Consider the following 20,722-nt stretch of genomic DNA (forward strand, 5'->3'; position numbering starts at 1 on the left):
TTGTTTCAGATTTTTTATAAGACATTTTATCAGACTACAACTCCCTCTATACTCAAATAATGATTATTCAAAACAAAAAAGTAATGCTATATAAAATGAAAGTCGAAGCTATGGTACTTGGATGGTTAAGTTGGATGATTTACACGGTCATGTATAATTACTCTATATTATTGTTAGTCTTGTTATTATTCATCTTGTTCGTATACTGTTATCTGTTTCGTTTACGATTTAGAGCCGATTTGCATGTTGGTTTGACTTTAAAAGTCAATGCATGTTCAGTTTTATAATTTGTAGTAACAAAAGTCAAACCTGATTTTGGTGGGAAATTCAAAGCGAGATTGGTATAAATGCACAGTACAAACTGAAAGGGTAATATGGTATTTTCACATAGTTATGAAACGATAATTTGGTATTTTCACAAAAACTTAACCAATAGATTAATAGAATTGAAACCACGAGATGACCAATTGCAAGAAAATTGAAGTTTTATGATGCAGAATAAAATGTGTTTGAAATAAAAAAGGAGTAAATTGTCATTTTAGTCCCTGAGTTTTGTCTAAATTTGCTATTTTAGTCCAAATAGTTTTTTTTTGCTTTTAGGTCCCTGACTTTTCCCTTTTGTAGCCATTTTGATCACATACACTAACTCCATCCAAAAACTCCATCTTTAACCAGGGGTATTTTGGGGATTTTTATTTTAAATGTTTTCAATTGCCATTTTGATCTAATTCCAAAAAATCAAAAAAATTCCAAAAAATCAAAAAAATTCCAAAAAATTCAAAAAAATAATAAAAATTCTAAAAAATCATAAAAATTCTAAAAAAATCTAAAAAAAATACAAAAAATCCGTTTCGGCGCGAACCGTTTCGAGCTGAACCGTTTCGACACGAACCGTTTCGACCCGTACCGTTTCGACCCGAACCGTTTCGAGCTGAGCCGTTTCGACGCGAACCGTTTCGACCCGTACCGTTTCGAGCTGAACCGTTTCGACCCGTACCGTTTCGAGCTGAACCGTTTCGACGCGAACCGTTTCGAGCTGAACCGTTTCGACGCGAACCGTTTCGACCCGTACCGTTTTGACCCGAACCCTTTCGACCCGATCCGTTTCGACGCGAACCGTTTCGACCCGTACCGTTTCGACCTGAACCGTTTCGAGCTGAACCGTTTCGACCCGTACCGTTTCGAGCTGAACCGTTTCGACGCGAACCGTTTCGAGCCGAACCGTTTCGACGCGAACGTTTCGACCCGTACCGTTTCGACCCGTACCGTTTCGAGGCACGGTTCGCGTCGAAACGATTCAGCTCAAAACGGTTCGGGTCGAAACGGTACGGGTCGAAACGGTCCGGCTCGAAACGGTTCGGCTCGAAACGGTTCGCGTCGAAACGGTTCGGGTCAAAACGGTGCGGGTCGAAACGGATATTTTGGATTTTTTAGAATTTTTTGGAATTTTTTTGATTTTTTGGAATTGGATCAAAATGGCAATTGAAAACATTTAAAATGAAAATCCCCAAAATACCCCTGGTTAAATATGGAGTTTTTGGATGGAGTTAGTGTATGTGATCAAAATGGCAACAAAAGGGAAAAGTCAGGGACCAGAGGCAAAAAAAAACTATTTGGACAAAAATGACAAATTTGAAAAAAACTCAGGAACTAAAATGGCAATTTACTCAATAAAAAAGCAAAGTCAAAAGTGATCCAAACCACATGAAAATAAATTATAGTTTACTCTTGATTTTATTTATGTACGATTAGGCAATAGGCATCAGGCAATTTGTCCAAAGTTAAAATATTATGAGAGGTTTGAAAAAGCAAAAAAAAAAAAAGCAATATCACTTTTGAGTTTGAAAAATAGAATCTAAAACTTAGTTTTTATTTTAAAGAATGGAGATATAGGAGTTAGGTTGAAATTGATGATTTTTGTCCTAATTTATGCTATTTTAACGGGCCCACAAATGATAGTGAGAGGGGAGATCATATCTGGATGATGAATTTAATGTTACAATTTATTTTGAATTTGATGTTACAATTTAATTTTCTTATTAATATTAATAATACTTTTATTATTATAGAATGCTGGTTGTTTAACTAATATATTACAAATCATTAGGAAATTATAATAGAATAATTGGTAAATAAGCAACGAGGTGCACCATAAGTCCGTAACACTCTTTTAAGACCCCCGTAGTGGGGCGTTTTTAAAAAAAAATTCAAAAATAACGTCGAAAAACACCCAAATCCCATTACATAGGGCGTTTTTGGGCTTTTTTAGAAAAAAAAATGGGTCCGCGTTGTTTAAAGCACGCTCATGGGGGGAAATGTTGACCAATCAGATTAGAGATTCCATTTGCTTGGCCAATAAGATTTTTAGGTGTTTTTTCTTTATTTTATTTAATGCCCCAATAATGCCCCATCCCCACTACACTCATTTTAGAAAACGCCCAATAATACCCCTTTACTGACTGAACCGCCACATGGCGTAAAATACCCTCGGGTGGGGGCAATATCTTCCCCTTCCACTACACATGGTCTAAGACCATCCACAATAGGATGTATTTGTATGTTTTTAAAGATAAAGAAAGATGAGGTGGATGAAAGAGATGATGATGTGGAGGAAAGAGAGTATGAATGCTATGTAAGAAAGATGATGATAAGGAAGGAGAGAGGAGAGAGAAGTTATGTTTGTGTGAGTATGGCAAGTGAGAGAAACTATTCTATTGGTTGGACAAAGCTCATGTGGCAACTAAAAACATCCCCCAAATACATATCTATTGGTGATGCTCTAAATAGCAAAACTAGTTCTACTAAACGGTATGGTGACATAGAAGTGGAACTGGAAGAGGACCACTTTGAATGTCGAGGAGAACATGGAACTACAAGATTGCCTTCGAATGTTGAACAATTGCCATACTCAAGACAAAGAAGATAAATGGAAATGGCTGGGCAAAAGTAGTGAGGCTTTCTCGGTTTCGGATATGAAGGACCTTCTGTTTGATGCCTCCAACCAGGTATCAAATCATCCTCTCAACTGGAGTAAATGGGTTCCCAAAAAAGTCATGATTTTTGCATGGCAAGCAAACCAAAATAGGATCCCTACTAAGATGGAATTAAGTAAAAGAAACGTCAACGTCGCGGCGATTTGTTCTCTCTGTTCAGAAGGTGAAGAATCATGTGATCATTTGCTGAATGAGTGTGCATTTGCTGCTCATATTTGGTCAGCAGACTCTTCTTGGTGCAAGGTCTCCCCCATATACGCGTTTCCAGTCCCTGAGCTTCTTAATGTATACAAGAATGTCAATCTGCCAAAAATCAAAAGCAACATCTTTTACGGTATCATTCTCACGACTTGCTGGATTATATGGAAGACCAGGAACGAGTGTGTTTTTTCTTCCGGAATATTGAACGTTACCAAAGCGGTGGAAGACATAAAATCGTGTAGCTTCCTTTGGATTAAGAATAGATCACCGTGTAAGGATTTAGTTTGGACGGAGTGGACTAAATGTCCGATGTAATGCTTTGTTTCTTCTTGTGTTGTTGATTTCTAGCGTCTTACTAGGTTTTTTAATGACCGTTCAAAAAAAAAAGTTCTACTAAACAATCATTAATCTCACTGTATACAATCACTTATGTCACTCTATTTGTTAGACATTGTTAGACCACTATGTATAAATACATTATCCGGTTTCTTATATTTTTACTTAAAAACCGATTTTTTTTTATTGCTTCTGCTCATGTGTGTGCATTTATATTATATTGTATATGTATTGACTCCTCTTATTATACCACTCTCATAAATAAATAAAACTTAGGTGAATATTGTTGAGAAAAAGAAATATTAGTCGCCAAATGAGAAAACTAGGTGAGATATAATGTTAAAAAAATAACAAATCAGAGACATAAGAACCCTACTTCTAAACAAATTGCAATCAATACTATCTTAAAAGAAACATACATGATCACCTACCTTTCATTTTCTTCATAAATACACGTCTCACATGAAAAATCCAATTATTAATTTCCACCTAATAATTTATATGTGACCACGAAGAAGAAGAAGAAGCACAAGGGAACTTGTCGAGTGTGTGAAGGACCTCTTTCATGTGTGGTCTTTTTTGAGGAACCGAAGATATACAATTATAACCTAATTTCAAGATTGCAAATAAGGCCTCTTCTTTCCCTTCCATGTCACCGCGAATTGACACTTCAGCCATTCGCAACACCTTGTTTTTCTCTTCATCCGTCAATGTGGAACTCCACGTCATGCTAGCGGGCCCAAACTCGTCTGAGACGATCACCTTTCCCGTCAAAAGTTCTAGCAACACCACACCGTATGAAAACACATCCCACTTTGCATTGGGCTTTATGCTTCTAAGGGATTCTGGGGCGTAATATGGCGATATGCACCCCATTGCACTAGGACTCGGGCTAGGGTTTGACCCGAGTGTTACATCCTGGAAACTATCACGGGATGCAGTTGACCTCTTACTACCGAAATTTCTAGATGAACCTCCAACTTTACAACTGTATTCGCCCACCACTAATCTTTCAAGCCCAAAATCTCCTATCTTAGGTTCCATATCAGAGCCTAATAGGATGTTACTCGGCTTGAGGTTCCCATGTACTTGTTTTTTGTCATGTATGTACATTAGCCCGCGAGCCGTCCCTTTGGCTATCTTGAGCCTCATCTCCCAAGGTAAAGGACACGGTGAAGATCCAACTTTTCCTGCATAATGTACAAAAGGAAAGTGTCAAATGATTAAAAGTAAATAAAACAACTAGACGTGGGGAGAGATGTGCCATATTCAATTAGAGTGGACACCATGGTCCATGGAGTGCAATTTTGAGACATTATACACCATGGGCAAGAGGTAATTCCGTAATTGATACGTAAGAGTTGACTTGTGGGTACCACTTGGTGCATTATTATTAATACAACAAAAGTTAACCACTCCACCGTCAGCTCACCTTAGCCAGCAACAACATCGTATAGCTACACTGCGCATGTGAATAGGTATAGCTACACTGCGCATGTGAATAGGCATATGTTTGTTGATCTAACTACTATATTTGGTAATTCAATAACTTTTTTTAACGGCTAACGATCCTTCAAATAGGCTGCTGACGAAATTCACCACATCGGGATACAGTCGCCTCTGAATCAGAGAAAACCCTCACCTAGGGCCGAAGCCCTTGATCATTCACCCGAAGACAGGACAGTGCGGTGAGCTAAAACCCGCTCGGAACTATTAATTAAATCATGTCCAAGATGCTTTTAGTAATGGAATTATCAAATTAAATTAAAAAATCTACCATTGGATCCAACCTTCAGCTTTCCTCTTTTGCAGAAAAAAAAAATCATTAAAAGCATTCATGCTATTGTGCACCTAGAAATGCTAACTTGCACACTTTTTAAAAAGTTTAAAGGTTAGTGTATATACATATACACACACTTTTTACTAACTATAGTAATTTGTTAGGAAAAATATGTTTTAACAGTTTAAATTACACAAAATTACTTTTCGGCAGGATTAAACCCTTAACCTCAAGGAGAACAACACCGCATAAACTTATAACTCCCGGTTTTGCCTATTAGAACCTACCCCCAACCCCATGAACTAGTAGTGTGTAGATAAACGCAAATACAAGATTAAGTAATATTTATGTCTAAAAAATTGTTGCATAATGCAGTAATTTGTTATTAAAATTATTAATAGAATTATAGTTGGTATACTAACAAAGTTTTTTTTTTTTTTTACTTAGTACAATAGTCATCTTATTTTTCATTAATCTAAAACTCCAAAGAAATAGAGGAAAACTTACGATAACGTGCATTGGCAAGGCTTCCATGAGGAACATAGTCGTAAATAACAAGCTTCTCATCAACACCCCAATAAAACCCGCGGATCCGAACCAGGTTCGGGTGTACAAGCTTAGCAATAACCCGAACCTGGTTTTCAAAATCCCTAAACCGCTCCAACCCGCTTTCCCCAATCCGTCTAACCGCCAACGCCGTCCCGTCCTCCAGCACTGCCTTATATATTATACTCGAGCCCGTAGCCCCGAGTATATAAGCCGATGCTTTTAGCAGCGGCTCTAGCTCTAGCTCCTTCCCGCTACCGTCTACTGTCACCAACTCGCCTTTCTTTTCGGGTTCTTTCCTCATTGAATTCTCGTACTTGCTGTCTTGTGTCACTATGGTTTCCTCGTTTTCCGAACCTATGCTTTCGATTGATGACTCATCCGTATCTTCCTTATCTTTTACTCTTGTTAAACATGGCCACGAACGTAAGCATTTGCGTTCATGGTCTTCCGACGACGATGCCCAGTCGTACTCTTTGGGTTCCTCATTTCCTTCGTTTTCATGCTTATGTTTGTTGTCTGACGCAACTCTTCTGCGTTTTTTCAATATGTAGATGAAAATCAAAGCCAAAATTGCAACCCCCGCGATGTCTCCAACAACTATCCCGACCAGTGTGCTGGTTTTGAAACCGGTTTTTGAAGAAGCACTCGAGGTGTTCGACGAATTGCCTGAACGAGTTGACTCAGCGGATTTTGGAATAGCGGCTATCGCCGGAGGAGATGTCGCCGGTGAGGACACGTTGGGTGGTACTGTAGCAGATGAGGGGATTAAACACAGGCTATCCAACGGCTTCCCACAAAGTTCTGAGTTTCCGGCGAAAGAATTCTCGTCTTGGGTGAAGAAAACACTGGATTCCGGTATCGGTCCGGTGAGATTATTGTAAGACAAATCAATGGTTGCGTTTGTAGGGATTTTGTTGGTAAATTCCGGCGGAATCTCACCGGAAATGTTGTTATGAGAAACGTTAAAATATATAAGAGCACCACTTCCAAAATCTTTAGGTAATGATCCGGTTATAAAGTTGGCAGACAGATCTAGAAATTTAACCGAATTAAACCCATCCGGAAGATTCCCATGAAAATAATTATTCTTCATAGAAACAACGGTCAAGTTTGTTAAGCTACCAAGGTTTTCCGGCACCTTTCCGGTTAACAAGTTACCGGAAACGTTGAAAAACTGAATACTTTTCAACTTTTTAACCAGCTCCGGAAGCTCACCGGAAATTAGATTATTTGAGACATCAAGAAACTTCAACTTTGTAGCATTGTATAACGACAACGGGATAGACCCATTGATCGAATTATTCGATAAATCGAGTTTGCTAAGGTGTTTAATCAACCCTATGTTGGCGGGAATGGAAGCCACGAGTTTTGAATTAGGGAGTGAGAGTTCTGTTACACGGCGGTTACTGGTGCAAACGACACCGTTCCATGAACACGGTGACTGATCGGAGTAATTCCAGGTGTCTAACACCCGTAACGGATCATTTAGAACAGAGTATTTGAAGGCTAGCAACAGAATACCATCTGTTGTTAGCCCGAAACATGTGTTAACAATGACCACGACTAGAAAAGAAAGGAGTAAATGGGTGTTACCATTCATGTTGTTACTTGTTAATGTTAACATGAACATGAACATGAACATTCATGGTGTTTGAGAGTGAGAATGCATGATGTGTGTTGTTTCGTTTTTAGAGAGGGAGAGAGAGAGAGAGAGAGGGAGAGGGAGAGGGGTGGTAGAATATTAAGTGAGATTTATGACAAGCAGAAGCCATGTGGGGGGGAGTTGAAATAAAATAATGAGACAAGAGGCAACAGCTCACCTCAAGACCAAATTAAACTACAAATCCACAAACCAATATGCTATCTGTTCAGACCTTTTGAGATAATAAACAAAGATTATTTATCATCGAGATGCAATCAATGAACCTTGAGACTGGTGTTGGTACCAGTTTATCAACAAATTTATGTTGTTTATTTATTATATTTTTTTAACGGTTTAATAGAATCAATCCTGAGCATTTTTGGGACAACTACTGAACTAAACGGAGTACTTCAAGAGTAACCTGAGTCCACCACCAATTCTGGGGAAAACCCGGTAATCCACCCGCTCATAGGCACGACGGTGAAATTACCAGTAAAACTCGTTTGGCTTAAGGATCGAACCCAGGTTTCCCTGGATCTCCTATCATTGCTCTGTTTGTATGGTTAAAAAAAACAAAAAGTAGCAAGACATTGCTCTGTTTTTTTAACATAGAGCATAAACAACTGTAAGCAGAATGTTTTTTGGTTAATTTCAAGACGTATGTCACTTGAAAAATATTTTAGTAGATTACAAAAGCAAATATTTTGGAGTTTTAACATGTTAATGCCAAACGGGTTCTTGAGTTCTGGTAAAAAGATAATACAACTAGTCCCTTAAACAAATCATACTGGCTGGATTAGATACGGGTTAATCTGGTTAACCCATTTGTAACATCCCAATACGATTAATCCAAACATGTCGAAGCAAGACCAATTTCTTTTAAACTTTTTATCCCGTTATCGGTAAACTTACAACCATCACCAATATCCTGCTAAACAATTGGATCAACTAAAGTACAACATGAGATAAACAAGCGAACTTTAAAGGGTCAAAGACAGGAAACTAGTTAGAAACATGATCTAAAGTCTCAGTTAGAAAAATGTCCAAATAGTGTTCAAGTTTTTTACATGATTAACTAAATGTCTCAGTTAGAGTTAGGTTATACGAACCCGGCCCTCTATATGCACATCTAGATGTTATTTAAAATTAAGTTTAATGGCGGGTTAGCAGAAAAAAAAAAAGATTTTATTTCTTAAAAAGGTGACAAATAGGATTTAAATGTATGAGTTATTTATTTTATTTTTTTAATTTTTTGAACGGCAAAGTACTTTTATTCATCGTCACAAAACTTTACAGACGGATGTTACCAGTGAACTGTTACCAACATATAGCCATCCCCTTTGATAATCACCTAAGTTTGAACATACAAAACACAAATAATTTTAATGTATGAGTTATTAAGTAATTAAAGCTGTGATTCTTTTTTACTTATATTCGATATTTAAGAAAAAAGACGAAAAACGGCAAAAGTTATGCTAAATTTATCCTCGACAAGCAATTAATTAATAGTGAAAAAGGGAAAAATAGCATCTTCACTAAGTGACACTACTAAAGATAGCATCAGATGTATTTCAGTAGTCAGGACCCTTGTCACACATTTGACTTTTTAAATCATGATGTAATTTCGATCTATCTATCATCCGTATTAAATACACACACATATTAAATAATATTGTTTACTAAGGCTATGCGGTATAGTAATGGTCCTCTCTTGGAGAATGATCCGCCACGTAAGATCTACGTAGGATGGGTGTGAGGATGGGGCGTCGGAGGAAGACGGTAGGGGGACGACCCCTCTACCGTGTAGTCTAATAATGACTTATGGGTTGTTTTTTTAGCTTTTGATAAAGCTCTTAATGGTTTAGTTCTCTTACTGATTCAACACTTAATGGTTCAGACTGTTTGTTTCGTGAACAAATGTCTGAATGGTTTAGACATTTGCTTCTGAATGTTTAAGCATTATACTAAGTCTGAATGGTTAAGGCCTCTAATCTGAAATTGTCAAACATTTGCCTCTCAATGGTTAAGTATTATACTGGTTCTTAATGGTTCAGACCTCTTATCAGTGGCCTTGGTTTAAAAAAGTGAGCTTAAAGCATGAGGCGATGAAGCGCTAGGGTTGTCGCTTTTTTTGCTTTGAGGCGACAAATCACGTGAAGCGTTTTGAAGCGCGCTATAAGCCCGAAGCGCCATTGGTTTGACGTTACAGACTAATCAGGTCAGATTTATGTTTTTAATTTAGGCCCAACAGTCTCTAATAGGCTTTAATTGATGCCCACTACTTCTTTACCCTAAAAAAAGAACGTTAGTAAACATCTTCAGCCACTCCCTCCCTCTTCTCCATCGATACTTCATACTTTCTCCAATAATCGACTTTAATTTATGTTTTAATTATGTTTTTTTATGTGTTAAGTGTGTTTTTTTAATCATGTTTTTGTGTTTATTATTGATTAATAAATAGAATATATCATATTGATATGTACAAATATTTTTTATTTTTATTTTTTATTTTGAGCGCTTCGTATACGTGAAGCTCTCGCTTCACGCTTGAAGCTTCGCTAAAGTTTTTGGAACCAAAACGCTTCGGAGCGCCTCACACTTTTTTAAACCAAACCAGTGGCGAAGCTTGAGATTTCCGACCGGGGGTAGAAAACGTATATACCAAAAAATTTCTATAAAATGGGGGGTCGAAACGTATATACCAAAAATTTCTATACGAAAACTACAAACTCTCCACTACTGAGCGAAAAGTTCGAGAGGTCGGCTGCCCCCTCCCGCCCCCACTATGCTACGCTCATGCCTCTTACTAGTTCAACACTTAATGGTTCAAAACTCTTACTGGTTCAACATTTAACCATTCAGATGTTGCCAAACATCACACAAAAGGGGAACACAGGTCATGTTCACGAATCCGAATATGACATGAACTTGAAAATCATGTTAAACGAAAACATACATGACATGACATATTTAACCCGAAACTTTTAAAAATCTTTTCTGGCATATTACTACTAACATTACAAATTTGCACTCATATATAAATGAATGTGAAATAATTACGATCAAAATATCAAATTACATACCTGAGGCTAATTTCTTGTTTATCATTTAAATTCAACGTAACATAACCACCTAGCTTAAAAATTTACTAAATTAAATGTATCGACGCGTCCAAGGTCACTCAACACCGACTTGTTTAGCTAAATATATTTGTAGGCTTAAACTGAAGCCGCTGATGCTAAACTCAAACCATAAATTATGTATTAAGTTCATACAACTTCGTAAATTCACAACTCAAGAAAGAGGGTGTGTGTTATCCGTTAGAAAAATGCAAAACTTATGAAATTTTAAAAAAGAATATTTTTACCAAATACAGTAAGCTTGTAAGGATAAAATCCTGCTGGGACAATCTCAACTTATCCATGAAAAAGTGGGCGTTAAGTTAACATGTGAAGAAGACAAATTACTTTTTCATGAAAATGAAGTGGAGAAAGCTAAGGGTTTGGAAGTTTTGTTAAGGTAGAAAGAGGAAATGACAAAAATGACCCCTATGGATATAAATGGTTGAAAGGGTGGGGATAGAGATGGTAATTAATCTGTACGGCTTAAATATATAGTTGGTGTATGCATGCATATCAATTAATGGTTTTGGGATTGTTGGGTACCAGCCTCAGCCTTGGTTGATATAATTATCTTCTTACAGATTGTGTAGTACAACTTTGGAAGCACCCTGGGGGCCATGGTCTTTTGGTTTAGTTTGTCTTGTGCCATATACTTTTATGTCACTTGGATTTTAACACATTCTTAGATGATAATTGATATGTGTGTGATTTTGGTTTATTGCATTCTTGTGAAATGTCTTAGATCAAGTCAAGTATGCCAAAGTTTAGTTGTAAAATGGTTTAATACAAAATGTTTTAAATGGTTTAGTTATGTTGTGCCCAAGTAGGAAGAGTTGGAAGTTTTAGGGTAAGACTCTAGGTAAGTTGCATGCCGACGTGAACATGAGAGATGTTGAGTTTATAAGAAATGTCCCGCCTCAAATATCATCAACGCCCTTTGGACACATTACATGTGGATGTATTAGACAACAAAATAATTATGGATAGTTAGAGGTTGATTATGTAAATATTAGTGGTGGTATTGTGTAAATTTATGGTCTATAATACTCCTCTCCTTGCAATCTCTTATTTACATAATCTCAAATACAAATAACAATCACACACTTAACGGTGTTTTACTTTGTATCGGAGCCAAGCCACCGACATGCCACCAGCACTCACAACTCTCACAAAGATTTGCATTAGCGACACTCTCAGCTAACGCAAGTTAGCGTCTTTGACTGTTGTTCAAAGTTTCCTGGTGACATTCGCTAGAAACACTTTTGGTGACACTCTCCTTAACCGGCGACATTCACAGTTCTTAACCAGATTCTTAAACAAGGACAATAAATACAACTTTTACCTCAACTAAAAGGGCATCTCACAATTCAAACAAATATGTCTTTACTCTTTCTCCAACATATTATGGCTACTAGGAGACCATGGTTGAACCATTTCCGATCACAAAGAATTTATTTGGCTACATTGATGGCTCTATTCCTTGCCTAGATCCTACAGTCACCGTAATATCTGACTCCTCATCTACGGTCACAACCAATCCCAACTATCAATTCTGGATCGTAAATGATGCACATGTTCCTATGATCAATATATCAACTGTATCTAAAGAATCGTTTACCCATGTTCAAGGATGTACTACTTTAGAACTATGGTACTCCTTTGCTCGAGCCTATGCTTCATATACTGCCACCAGGGAATATACACTTAATACACAACTTCTTAAGCTGCAAATGAAAGGGAACGAAACACCACTTGCTTATCTCAGTCGTACACAAGAGATCGCATCTGCTCTTGCCAACATCGATGAACCAGTAAAAGACAAAGATCTGGTCCTACAAGTGATAAATGGCTTGCGTGATGAATACAATGGTCTTAAAACAAATGTTCTAGCTCATCCAACTTATAACAACCTTCAGAAATGTCCTAAAACACTCCGTAATCGAAGAACCAAACTTGTGTAACGTTATTTAGTTTGAAAAAATGAAAAATAATTATAATTATGTGTCTGTCGCGGGCCGCGACAGACTAATGAAAACCTTTCGCGGGTCGCGAAAGGGTTATACCTCCCCGGTCACATCTTGGGACACGTGTCATCCACGTGTCACACCTACACTGGTGACTAGTCAAACCTAAACCCTAGCTAGAGGGTCTCGCGGGCCGCAACAGGATTAGCTTATGGTTTCGCGGGCCGCGATAGGGTCTGAAAAATCGTATAAATAGAGCATTCGTTCAGCAGTTTCAACTCGTTCATTTCTTTCTTTCTCTCGAACATTATTCATTTAATATACCCCTAAATTCACAAAGCTCTGCCCGTTGTAAGTGTTTTAACCCCTGATCACTGATTCGATACCCTGTCCGATCGATCTTGAACCCAGCAACGGATGTCAAGGCGCTGCCTGATAAAGGCTATGCTTTGTAAACTACGTTGGGGTTCTGATCTCGTGATGTATTGATAAAGTTGAATTTGGGTTATTATACTAACACGTGTGCATTGTATATTTTTATTAGAAACTCAAGAAATCACTAGAAAATATTATCAGGAAGCTTGTAGTAAAAACCTAAGGGTCTGTTTGGTATGGCGTAATGGAATAGACGGGTGAATGAAATATACAAGGTAATGGAATGGACGATGTAATGGAATGGATCATTACCATTCCATGTCTTGTTTGGTTACCATGTGAGAATGAAATGAATCATTACTTTGTGTTGTTTGGTAGAAAAGAATAGATGAAGGAATAAAATCGGTGATGAGTGACGGTAGTCAGTGGTGGTGGGTGGTGATAAGTGGCAATGGTAGCGATGGTCGGAGGTGGCAGCGGTGGGTGGTGGCGGGGGCAGAGGTAGGTGGTGGCGACTGGGGTGGAGTTGGGTGACGACTGGGGTGGAGGTGGGTGGTGGCGGGAGACAGCTGGGGTGGAGGTGGGTGGTGGTGGCGGCGGAAGTGGGTGACGGCAGCGACCGTAGTCACGGCGGCAGCTATGGCAGTAGTGGTGTCGCCCGTGAGTGAGTTATTAAAACCAATAATAATAATAATAATAATAATAATAATAATAATAATAATAATAATAATAATAATAATAATGGTGAAAATAATAATAAAAATATTGATAATAATAATAACAACAATAATAACAACAACAATAATAATAATAATAATATATCTTTCCATTCCTTGAAGGAATGAAAAAAAAAAACACCACCTTACCAAGGAATGAAAATTATTATATTTAGAAGGTTTACATTCCTTGTGAAATGCTCCATTCCATTATCACTTGACAACCAAACATGTTTCCTTTATTCCAATAGAATGATCCATTCCATTCCGTCTTCTATTCTTTCATACCAAACGTTACCTAAGTTTACAAAGTGAGTGATTCTCTCTTTTTATCAAATTGCTTTACAAACTTTAAATGTTTTTCAAGTTATACTTACAGGGATTAAGTCTTTGTATTCTACAATTACTGCCAGTATTATGGGGTTTGTATACAGTACTTGATAATCTTCACAATTGGACAATGGGTTAGCCAATGTGTGATATGACCATAGTCACAGATCCATCGAGTGACAAATACTTTGGAGTTTTTGTTAGATAAAAACATTGTAATTACCCTTAATACTGTAAATTTATAACCATGTATTTTTATTAAAATGGAATGAACTCGCCAGTATTTTTTGCTGATAAAATGTTTTCAAAACGCATTTCAGGTAACTTGATGTGAAGCTATTAGAAGCCAGCTATGGAGCACTGAAGGCTTAAATAAAGTGGCTGTAGTTACCATAATAAAAGAAGAAGTTTATGTTTTTAGCAAATTAGGGTTTATCCCTATAAATACATTATAAATGAAATATGGGTTTATAGCCCATATGTTTAATGTAAAAAGTTTGGTATTTTACAAACTCTGAAATTATTTCCTAACTACGATCCTGATGTTTTCGTTCCGCTGCAAAATTTAATAAACACCGATACCACATGACTGGTTCACAGCTCCTGCTCCCAGGGTGGGGTCGGGGGTTGTGACGCAACTCCTTTGGAATTCAATGAGCTATTTGATCTACTCACAGATTACGACTACATTGTTACAAAACTTCCACAACCTATCAAAGTTGTAGCCTTTGTTTCCTCTACCACTCTTGTTCAATCTCCTAGTAGCTCTTGAATCTCCAACAAATGGCTTCTCAATATGGATATTAACTCATGCCAAATGACAATGCTGAAACTCCATCTCCGCATGCCTTTTACAATTCCCGAACCTCTAACAAAAAAAGGTGGCTATAGTAGAGGTGGGTGAGGATCTTACTGTGGTAGCTGTAACGCCTCGTATTTTCGTATTTTTATATTTTTAGAAAATTCAAGTTCGTTTTCTATTTTTAGAAAATCAGATCGAAAAACGGAAGAAAAACGTCAAACGACGCATTTTTACGCGCTTTTAACGCAACCGACAACGAACGTGTCCAACGTTGAAAACTAACACTATTTTACGCCTTTTTATATTAAAAACACTAATTTATGACTCTTATGGAATTCAGGTTTTGAAAACGGATTCGTAAGTTCGTTTGGGCCACTTAAAACACGGGGATTGGGCTTGTGGGCCTTGGGCCCAAGCCTAAGCCCATTAGAGAAAAACCTAGCTATATAAGAAACCAAAACCCTAAATCTCCATTTTTATCAGCTGTTTCTGAAAGCTTTTCCCCACTTTCTCTTATCCTCTAACCTTTATTCAAAACAAACACTTAAAATCCCCTTTCAATTTCTCTGCACCCAATCTCACCAAATACACACATACTAAGATCAGGAACCTCATCTTCTACACCCCTTCCCCCTCGTTGATTGATCGGCGAACGCCGACCACCACCACCGCCGTCTGGTGGTGGCATGTTGACAAGAAAAAGAGACGAAGAGACAGAAAGAAAGAACGCGAAGAGGGGTAACCGGCTGTGGCTTGACGACGTACGCCGATGATGAAGCCGTCTGCAGCGGCGATGGTGGCCGCGGTGCCTGTGTCCTTCCGACGACTTCACGGTGGTGGTACGTCAGAAACGACAACGACGCCGGTGATGGCGTGTTGATGATGTAACGGTGGTGATTATGTTCCAGCAGATCTGTTTCCGGACGGGTTTTGAGGCACGGTCCGACTTGGGTCAACTTTAAGGTGCTTCGGTTTGGTTTGGTTCGAGATGATTCAAAGTCAGGTTGTTCGGTTCAGGTCAGTTTCAGTCTCGGTTCAGTCAGTTCAGGTCAGACCCGGTCAACTGGTCAGTCACAGTCAAAGCAGGTCAACGGACAGATTCGAGGCATGTCGGTTCTTACTCAGTCAACTCCGGTCAGCTGAGGTCAAACTCAGTCAACGCGAGCTCGGTAAACTTTTAACGACGTAAATTTTATTAAGTTATTTATATTGTTTGTATATGTTATCTAGTTTAAAACCGAGTTCGATACGATACACTTATTGATTAATTATGTTTTGACACATCGATGGAAATTTTATATATATTTTGATATTGCGTTGATTATTGTTGCGTTTTGACAAATATAAGCGACAACTTGTGTTATCGGGATCCTCCACAAACAGAGGAAACTCTGTCCGATTTTCGTGAATATATATATATATATATATATATATATATATATATATATATATATATATATATATATATATATATATATATATATATATTATAGCCGAAACACCAATAAAAACGTATCGAAACTCTAATGAAGTTTATAAAGTAAATATAAACGAATATATTATTTTATGTTGACACTTTTATAACTTCCAATGCTCTAATTCTTCACTTATGCGAGAACAAGACTCGTGTTCTTCAAGAACTGAAAGGTTACCTCGGTGTCCCATCCTTCAACTCTTCAACTCTCCACGAGACATGGAGTGCGTTGTGAAACTATGAGCATACTCAACCCTTTTTTACGTTTTATGCACTTTTGGGTGTAACATGTATTAATTAACAAATCCACTTGTACAATCAAACATACACAATTGTGCATTCCAACGAACACGTTACTCGTTATACTTAGGAGGTTTATGCATGATAGCTTCAACTTGTATTTCCATGCCATTTGATGTTTTTAGATTTTTTATGCATGTCAATTTTTAATTTGTGTATCCATGCTATTCGTTATGTTTAGATTTTCTATGTATGCTAGTTAGGACGTGAATACAAGTGGCCATGTTGGATTGTAACAAACTTTCGTACTTATACTTTTATTCAAACTTGTATGCTCGCCAATACTTTTGTATTGATCTATGCTTTTAATACATGTTGCAGGATTGATGATGAAAGGAATCTGGTAGGATTGCCTAGAAACGCACTTAAACTTTAATACTTGCCGTATCGTACCTTGTTTTCAAACATGTTGTATTTTATTTCCAAACTTTGTATTAAACCGTTATTAATGAAATGAAATTTTATTTCTTTTTATGAAGCGTTATGAAGCCTCTTGCAATCTAGTTTTCGTCTCACTCCGATGTTTCCGCCATCGGTTGGGGTGTGACAGTAGCAACAACAACTACAATAGAGCTTGTGGTCGTGGACTTGTAGTCACAACCAATTTTCTTGGGCCTCTACACAGAACACTATCTATGGGTCCTGCAACAAATGTGGAATTGGACATCTCCTTTCAGACTGTCCTCACCGTAATCAGTTTATTTCCACAACCAACTCTTTTGATGCACAGTCCCAACTTAACTCATCCGGATATAGCATGTGGCATCCTAACACTAGAGCCACCGATCACGTCACACCAAAATTGGCGAGTCTAAACCATTCTGGGGCATATCATGGTAATGACTTCCTTCGTGTTGGTAACGGTCTCCTTATGCGTCATATTGGTTTATAAAAAAATCATTCCTCAAAAAATTAATTAACATATCTAATATTCTACATGTTCCTGTAACTCCTCGCAAATTCGTGTCCAGTAATGTACTGACACGTGTCCATAATCCCAATCGTGCCTAATGTTGGCCGGGAGGGACTAATTTTGCCAATTATTGAAAGTATGAATGTGGAGGGACTAAAGGTGTCAACATGTTAAATTTATACCTCTGAGTGACCCTTTACGGATCTCTAGCTTGATGCTATACGATCATGTTCATACTCTGTTAGGATCGGAGGCTCTCATGATTGTGCTTGTTGGTATGAATATGACAAATCAATGGATATAGATTAAGATTAAGTGCAGCGGAAATGAAAACCAACTTTGTAAACACTATCAATGAAGAAAGTAGTTTTGATAAACACATGATTTGCACTAGTCGGAAGATTACAAATCAAAGCAAAAGATTACAAAGCATGCTTACAAAACTAAACTCCCCCTCAGCCTGATGCTCCAAGGTTGGTTGCACAAGATGAAAGGATTGAATTGAGGAGAAGAACTCACCCAAAACGATCAAATGTAACAGTACATAGTACTGCTCCATTTATAGGCAAACCAAACCACCGAGGCATCTCAGCTGACATCACCATGAAAGTGACATCTAACAAACTAACAAACTCTATCTACTGTTCTATAACAACTGACCATACAAACACTGATTACATTCTAAACACTGATGTATAAACACTGATTCTTCATTCCACTGATGTAGTCAACCACTGTTGTTTGAGAAACAATGCTTTCTTAAAAGGATGATCAGACCTTGAATGGGCAGTGCTTTAATTCTTCAGAAGAGCTTGGATTCCGTCAGTAGATTGAGCTTCAGCCTTTAAACTTCATCAGTGCTTTGGCTTATCAGTAGTTTACAGGATCAGCAGTTGTTGATAAGGGCAGTGCTTGGAGCATATCAGATATTGGAGTCACTGTCAAGGGGAAAGCTTAATGTAAACAGCTGCTTATGATTAATCCACTTTAGTGATCCGGTTTTGGCTTTCATTTTCTATTCCTCTGGTAGGGTTCAATCCCAACAATCTCCCCCTGGAACAGATAATGCCAAAACCCTTCATTATTCTGGATTTTTATTTCTCATCAGAAGTTCCCTAGCTTATCTTTTAAATTCTTCTTCAAAGTCTTTGGAACTTGAGTCATCCTCATCCCTGCACAGTGTAAGTTCAAGGAGATCCTGCAAATCTTCAACACCAAGGCCTAGTCCTTCTTTCCTTGATATGTACTTCACTTCACCATTGGATCTGACCAGGGTTAATACATGGGTCTTTTGATCAGACATCCATTTTAGTACTTTTGATCCTAATGGGTTTCTTGGGAGAGATTTATTCATAGATGAGTTTGGAGATATTGGCCTTGTGAAAAGTTTTAAACTTTCAGACATTTGTTTGAAGGCCATTTCGATGACATCATTTGCTGCAGCTGTATCTTCTGCAATCTCTTTTTCAATCTGCTCTTGTCTCTTTTGTTGATCTGGCTCAATGTCTGATATTTCTGCTGAGTTGTTTGGTGATGCAGGTTTGGTTAATACCTTTTTGACAAGGTTTTGTAGTTTTACTGAGCTATCTTCTTTTAGATCCATTTTCTTGATGGCTTTTGTAAAGTACTCAGCTTCCTTTTCTTTATCTTTTTCACTGGTCAACAGTTTTCCTTTTTCTTGGTTTTTCACAAGGATAGGGTTATCTACTGATGTGACCAGTGATTGAAGAGCATTAATCTGTTGTTCCAGCTTTTTGTAGTCGGGCTTGATTTGAGTGTCTGAGACAGTTATCCTCCTTTTCTTAAGCCTTTCATAAGCCTTATCGGTGTACTGCTTTGTCCATTTTGCTATGGCAGTGGCAGTGTCCACCTTTGCATCCACCAGCTCTTGCTTTTTCTTTTATACTCAGATGTAAGGTCAGCAATGAGCTTTTTGTATTTGTTCCAATTTGGAGCTGCCTTCTTCTTTCTTGGATCGTTTTTAATTCTTTCAATCCTGTTTGCCTCATGCTTTAAAGCAACTATTGGCCATTCTTCAAATTGTTTTTCTTCAGCAGGAGAGAATTTTTCTTTCATGATATATGCACGATATTCTTTTCTCATTTTATTTCGTTGATCTGTCTTTTCTTTGTTTAGATCTTGTGCATAGTCTTCCATCTGCTTGACTTTAGTGAGGAAAAATTCCAATTTTTCAGAAATGGCTTCGTCCCTTTGACCCTCACATTCAATCTTGGCTCTTATCTTAGCCTGCCTTGCTTTGAGCTTGAGATATTCATCCATATCTTCTGGGACTATGAAGCCTATGAGAGAAGGAAATCTTTTGTTTGAAGGATCATCCTCGGTGTGGAATTGTCTCATCTCATTTTTTATAGCTTCTAGTTCCAATGGATATTTCGCAGCAATAGTATCATGTATGTCCTCATCGGCCGAAATTGGTTTCCTTTTTCTGGTGTAAAGCTTTATGGGTGAAGGGAATTTTGGTTGTGATGTAGGAATGGTGAGAGCAGTGGTAGATGGTTGACTAACAGCTGTTGAAACAACTGGTGTTTCAACCACTGTTGTCATTACAACAGATGTTGTAACATCTGTCGTCTTCTGCTTTATGGCAGGTGGTGATGGTGGAGATGTTGTTTTTGGTGGTGATGGTGGTGGTGGTAAGGCAGTTGTTGTGGTGTGCGGTGAGGTGGTGTGTGTTGATACAGCAGCTTTGGTCTGGCTATCTTTTTCAGGTTCAATATAGATACCATCTTCAATTCCCTTCTTCTTCCACTTGATTTTCTTCCCCTTTTTGGCATTATCTGGAAAGGGTTCATTCATGAAAAGGACAGTGGGAGGAACTTTTCCAGTGGTACTTTGAATATGAGCCTTGATAGCTTTGATGTCTGATTGAGTATCTTTAAACCTTGACTCCACCATGTTTGTCAGCATCTGTACATGTATTGCATGCTGCTGATCAGCCATTTGTTTTTATCTTTCAAGCAGTGGTTGGAATACATTCCATAACTCATTTGCAGCAGGTGTAGGTTGTGTAGGTGCTTGAGCTGGGACAGCAGTGGATTGTGCTTTCTGAGCTTTTAACAGCTGTTGCACCATATCCTTTATTTCAGCAACTGAATTTTCAACTCTGCCCGTCAATTCCTGATATTTTGAATCATCACCCAAGTTAATGGGATCATCTGATTCCCCACCAGCAGTGGTTGTACCAATGTGTGACTTAGGAACTGA

General features: G+C 37.9%; 1 protein-coding gene across 1 annotated transcript; it reads right to left on the bottom strand.

Annotated features, from left to right (window-relative positions):
- Positions 1 to 3,832: 3,832 nt before the first annotated feature.
- Positions 3,833 to 7,714, bottom strand: LOC110912614 (probable LRR receptor-like serine/threonine-protein kinase At4g37250). The gene is made up of 2 exons (XM_022157383.2): positions 5,818 to 7,714; positions 3,833 to 4,720 (listed from the first exon to the last, which is right to left on the bottom strand). Exons 1-2 carry the CDS (start codon positions 7,499 to 7,501, stop codon positions 4,020 to 4,022), a joined length of 2,385 nt encoding a protein of 794 aa, XP_022013075.1. The 5' UTR covers positions 7,502 to 7,714; the 3' UTR covers positions 3,833 to 4,019.
- Positions 7,715 to 20,722: the final 13,008 nt, after the last annotated feature.

Source organism: Helianthus annuus, chromosome 15, assembly GCF_002127325.2.
Source record: "Helianthus annuus cultivar XRQ/B chromosome 15, HanXRQr2.0-SUNRISE, whole genome shotgun sequence".
NCBI lineage: Eukaryota > Viridiplantae > Streptophyta > Magnoliopsida > Asterales > Asteraceae > Helianthus > Helianthus annuus.

Coding starts and splice junctions, on each gene's coding strand:
- LOC110912614 (XM_022157383.2), bottom strand. CDS start 7,501: ATGTTCATGTTCATGTTCATGTTAACATTAACAAGTAACAACATGAAT. Junction 4,721..5,817: donor CCTTGCCAATGCACGTTATC/GTAAGTTTTCCT, acceptor TACATTATGCAG/GAAAAGTTGGATCTTCACCG.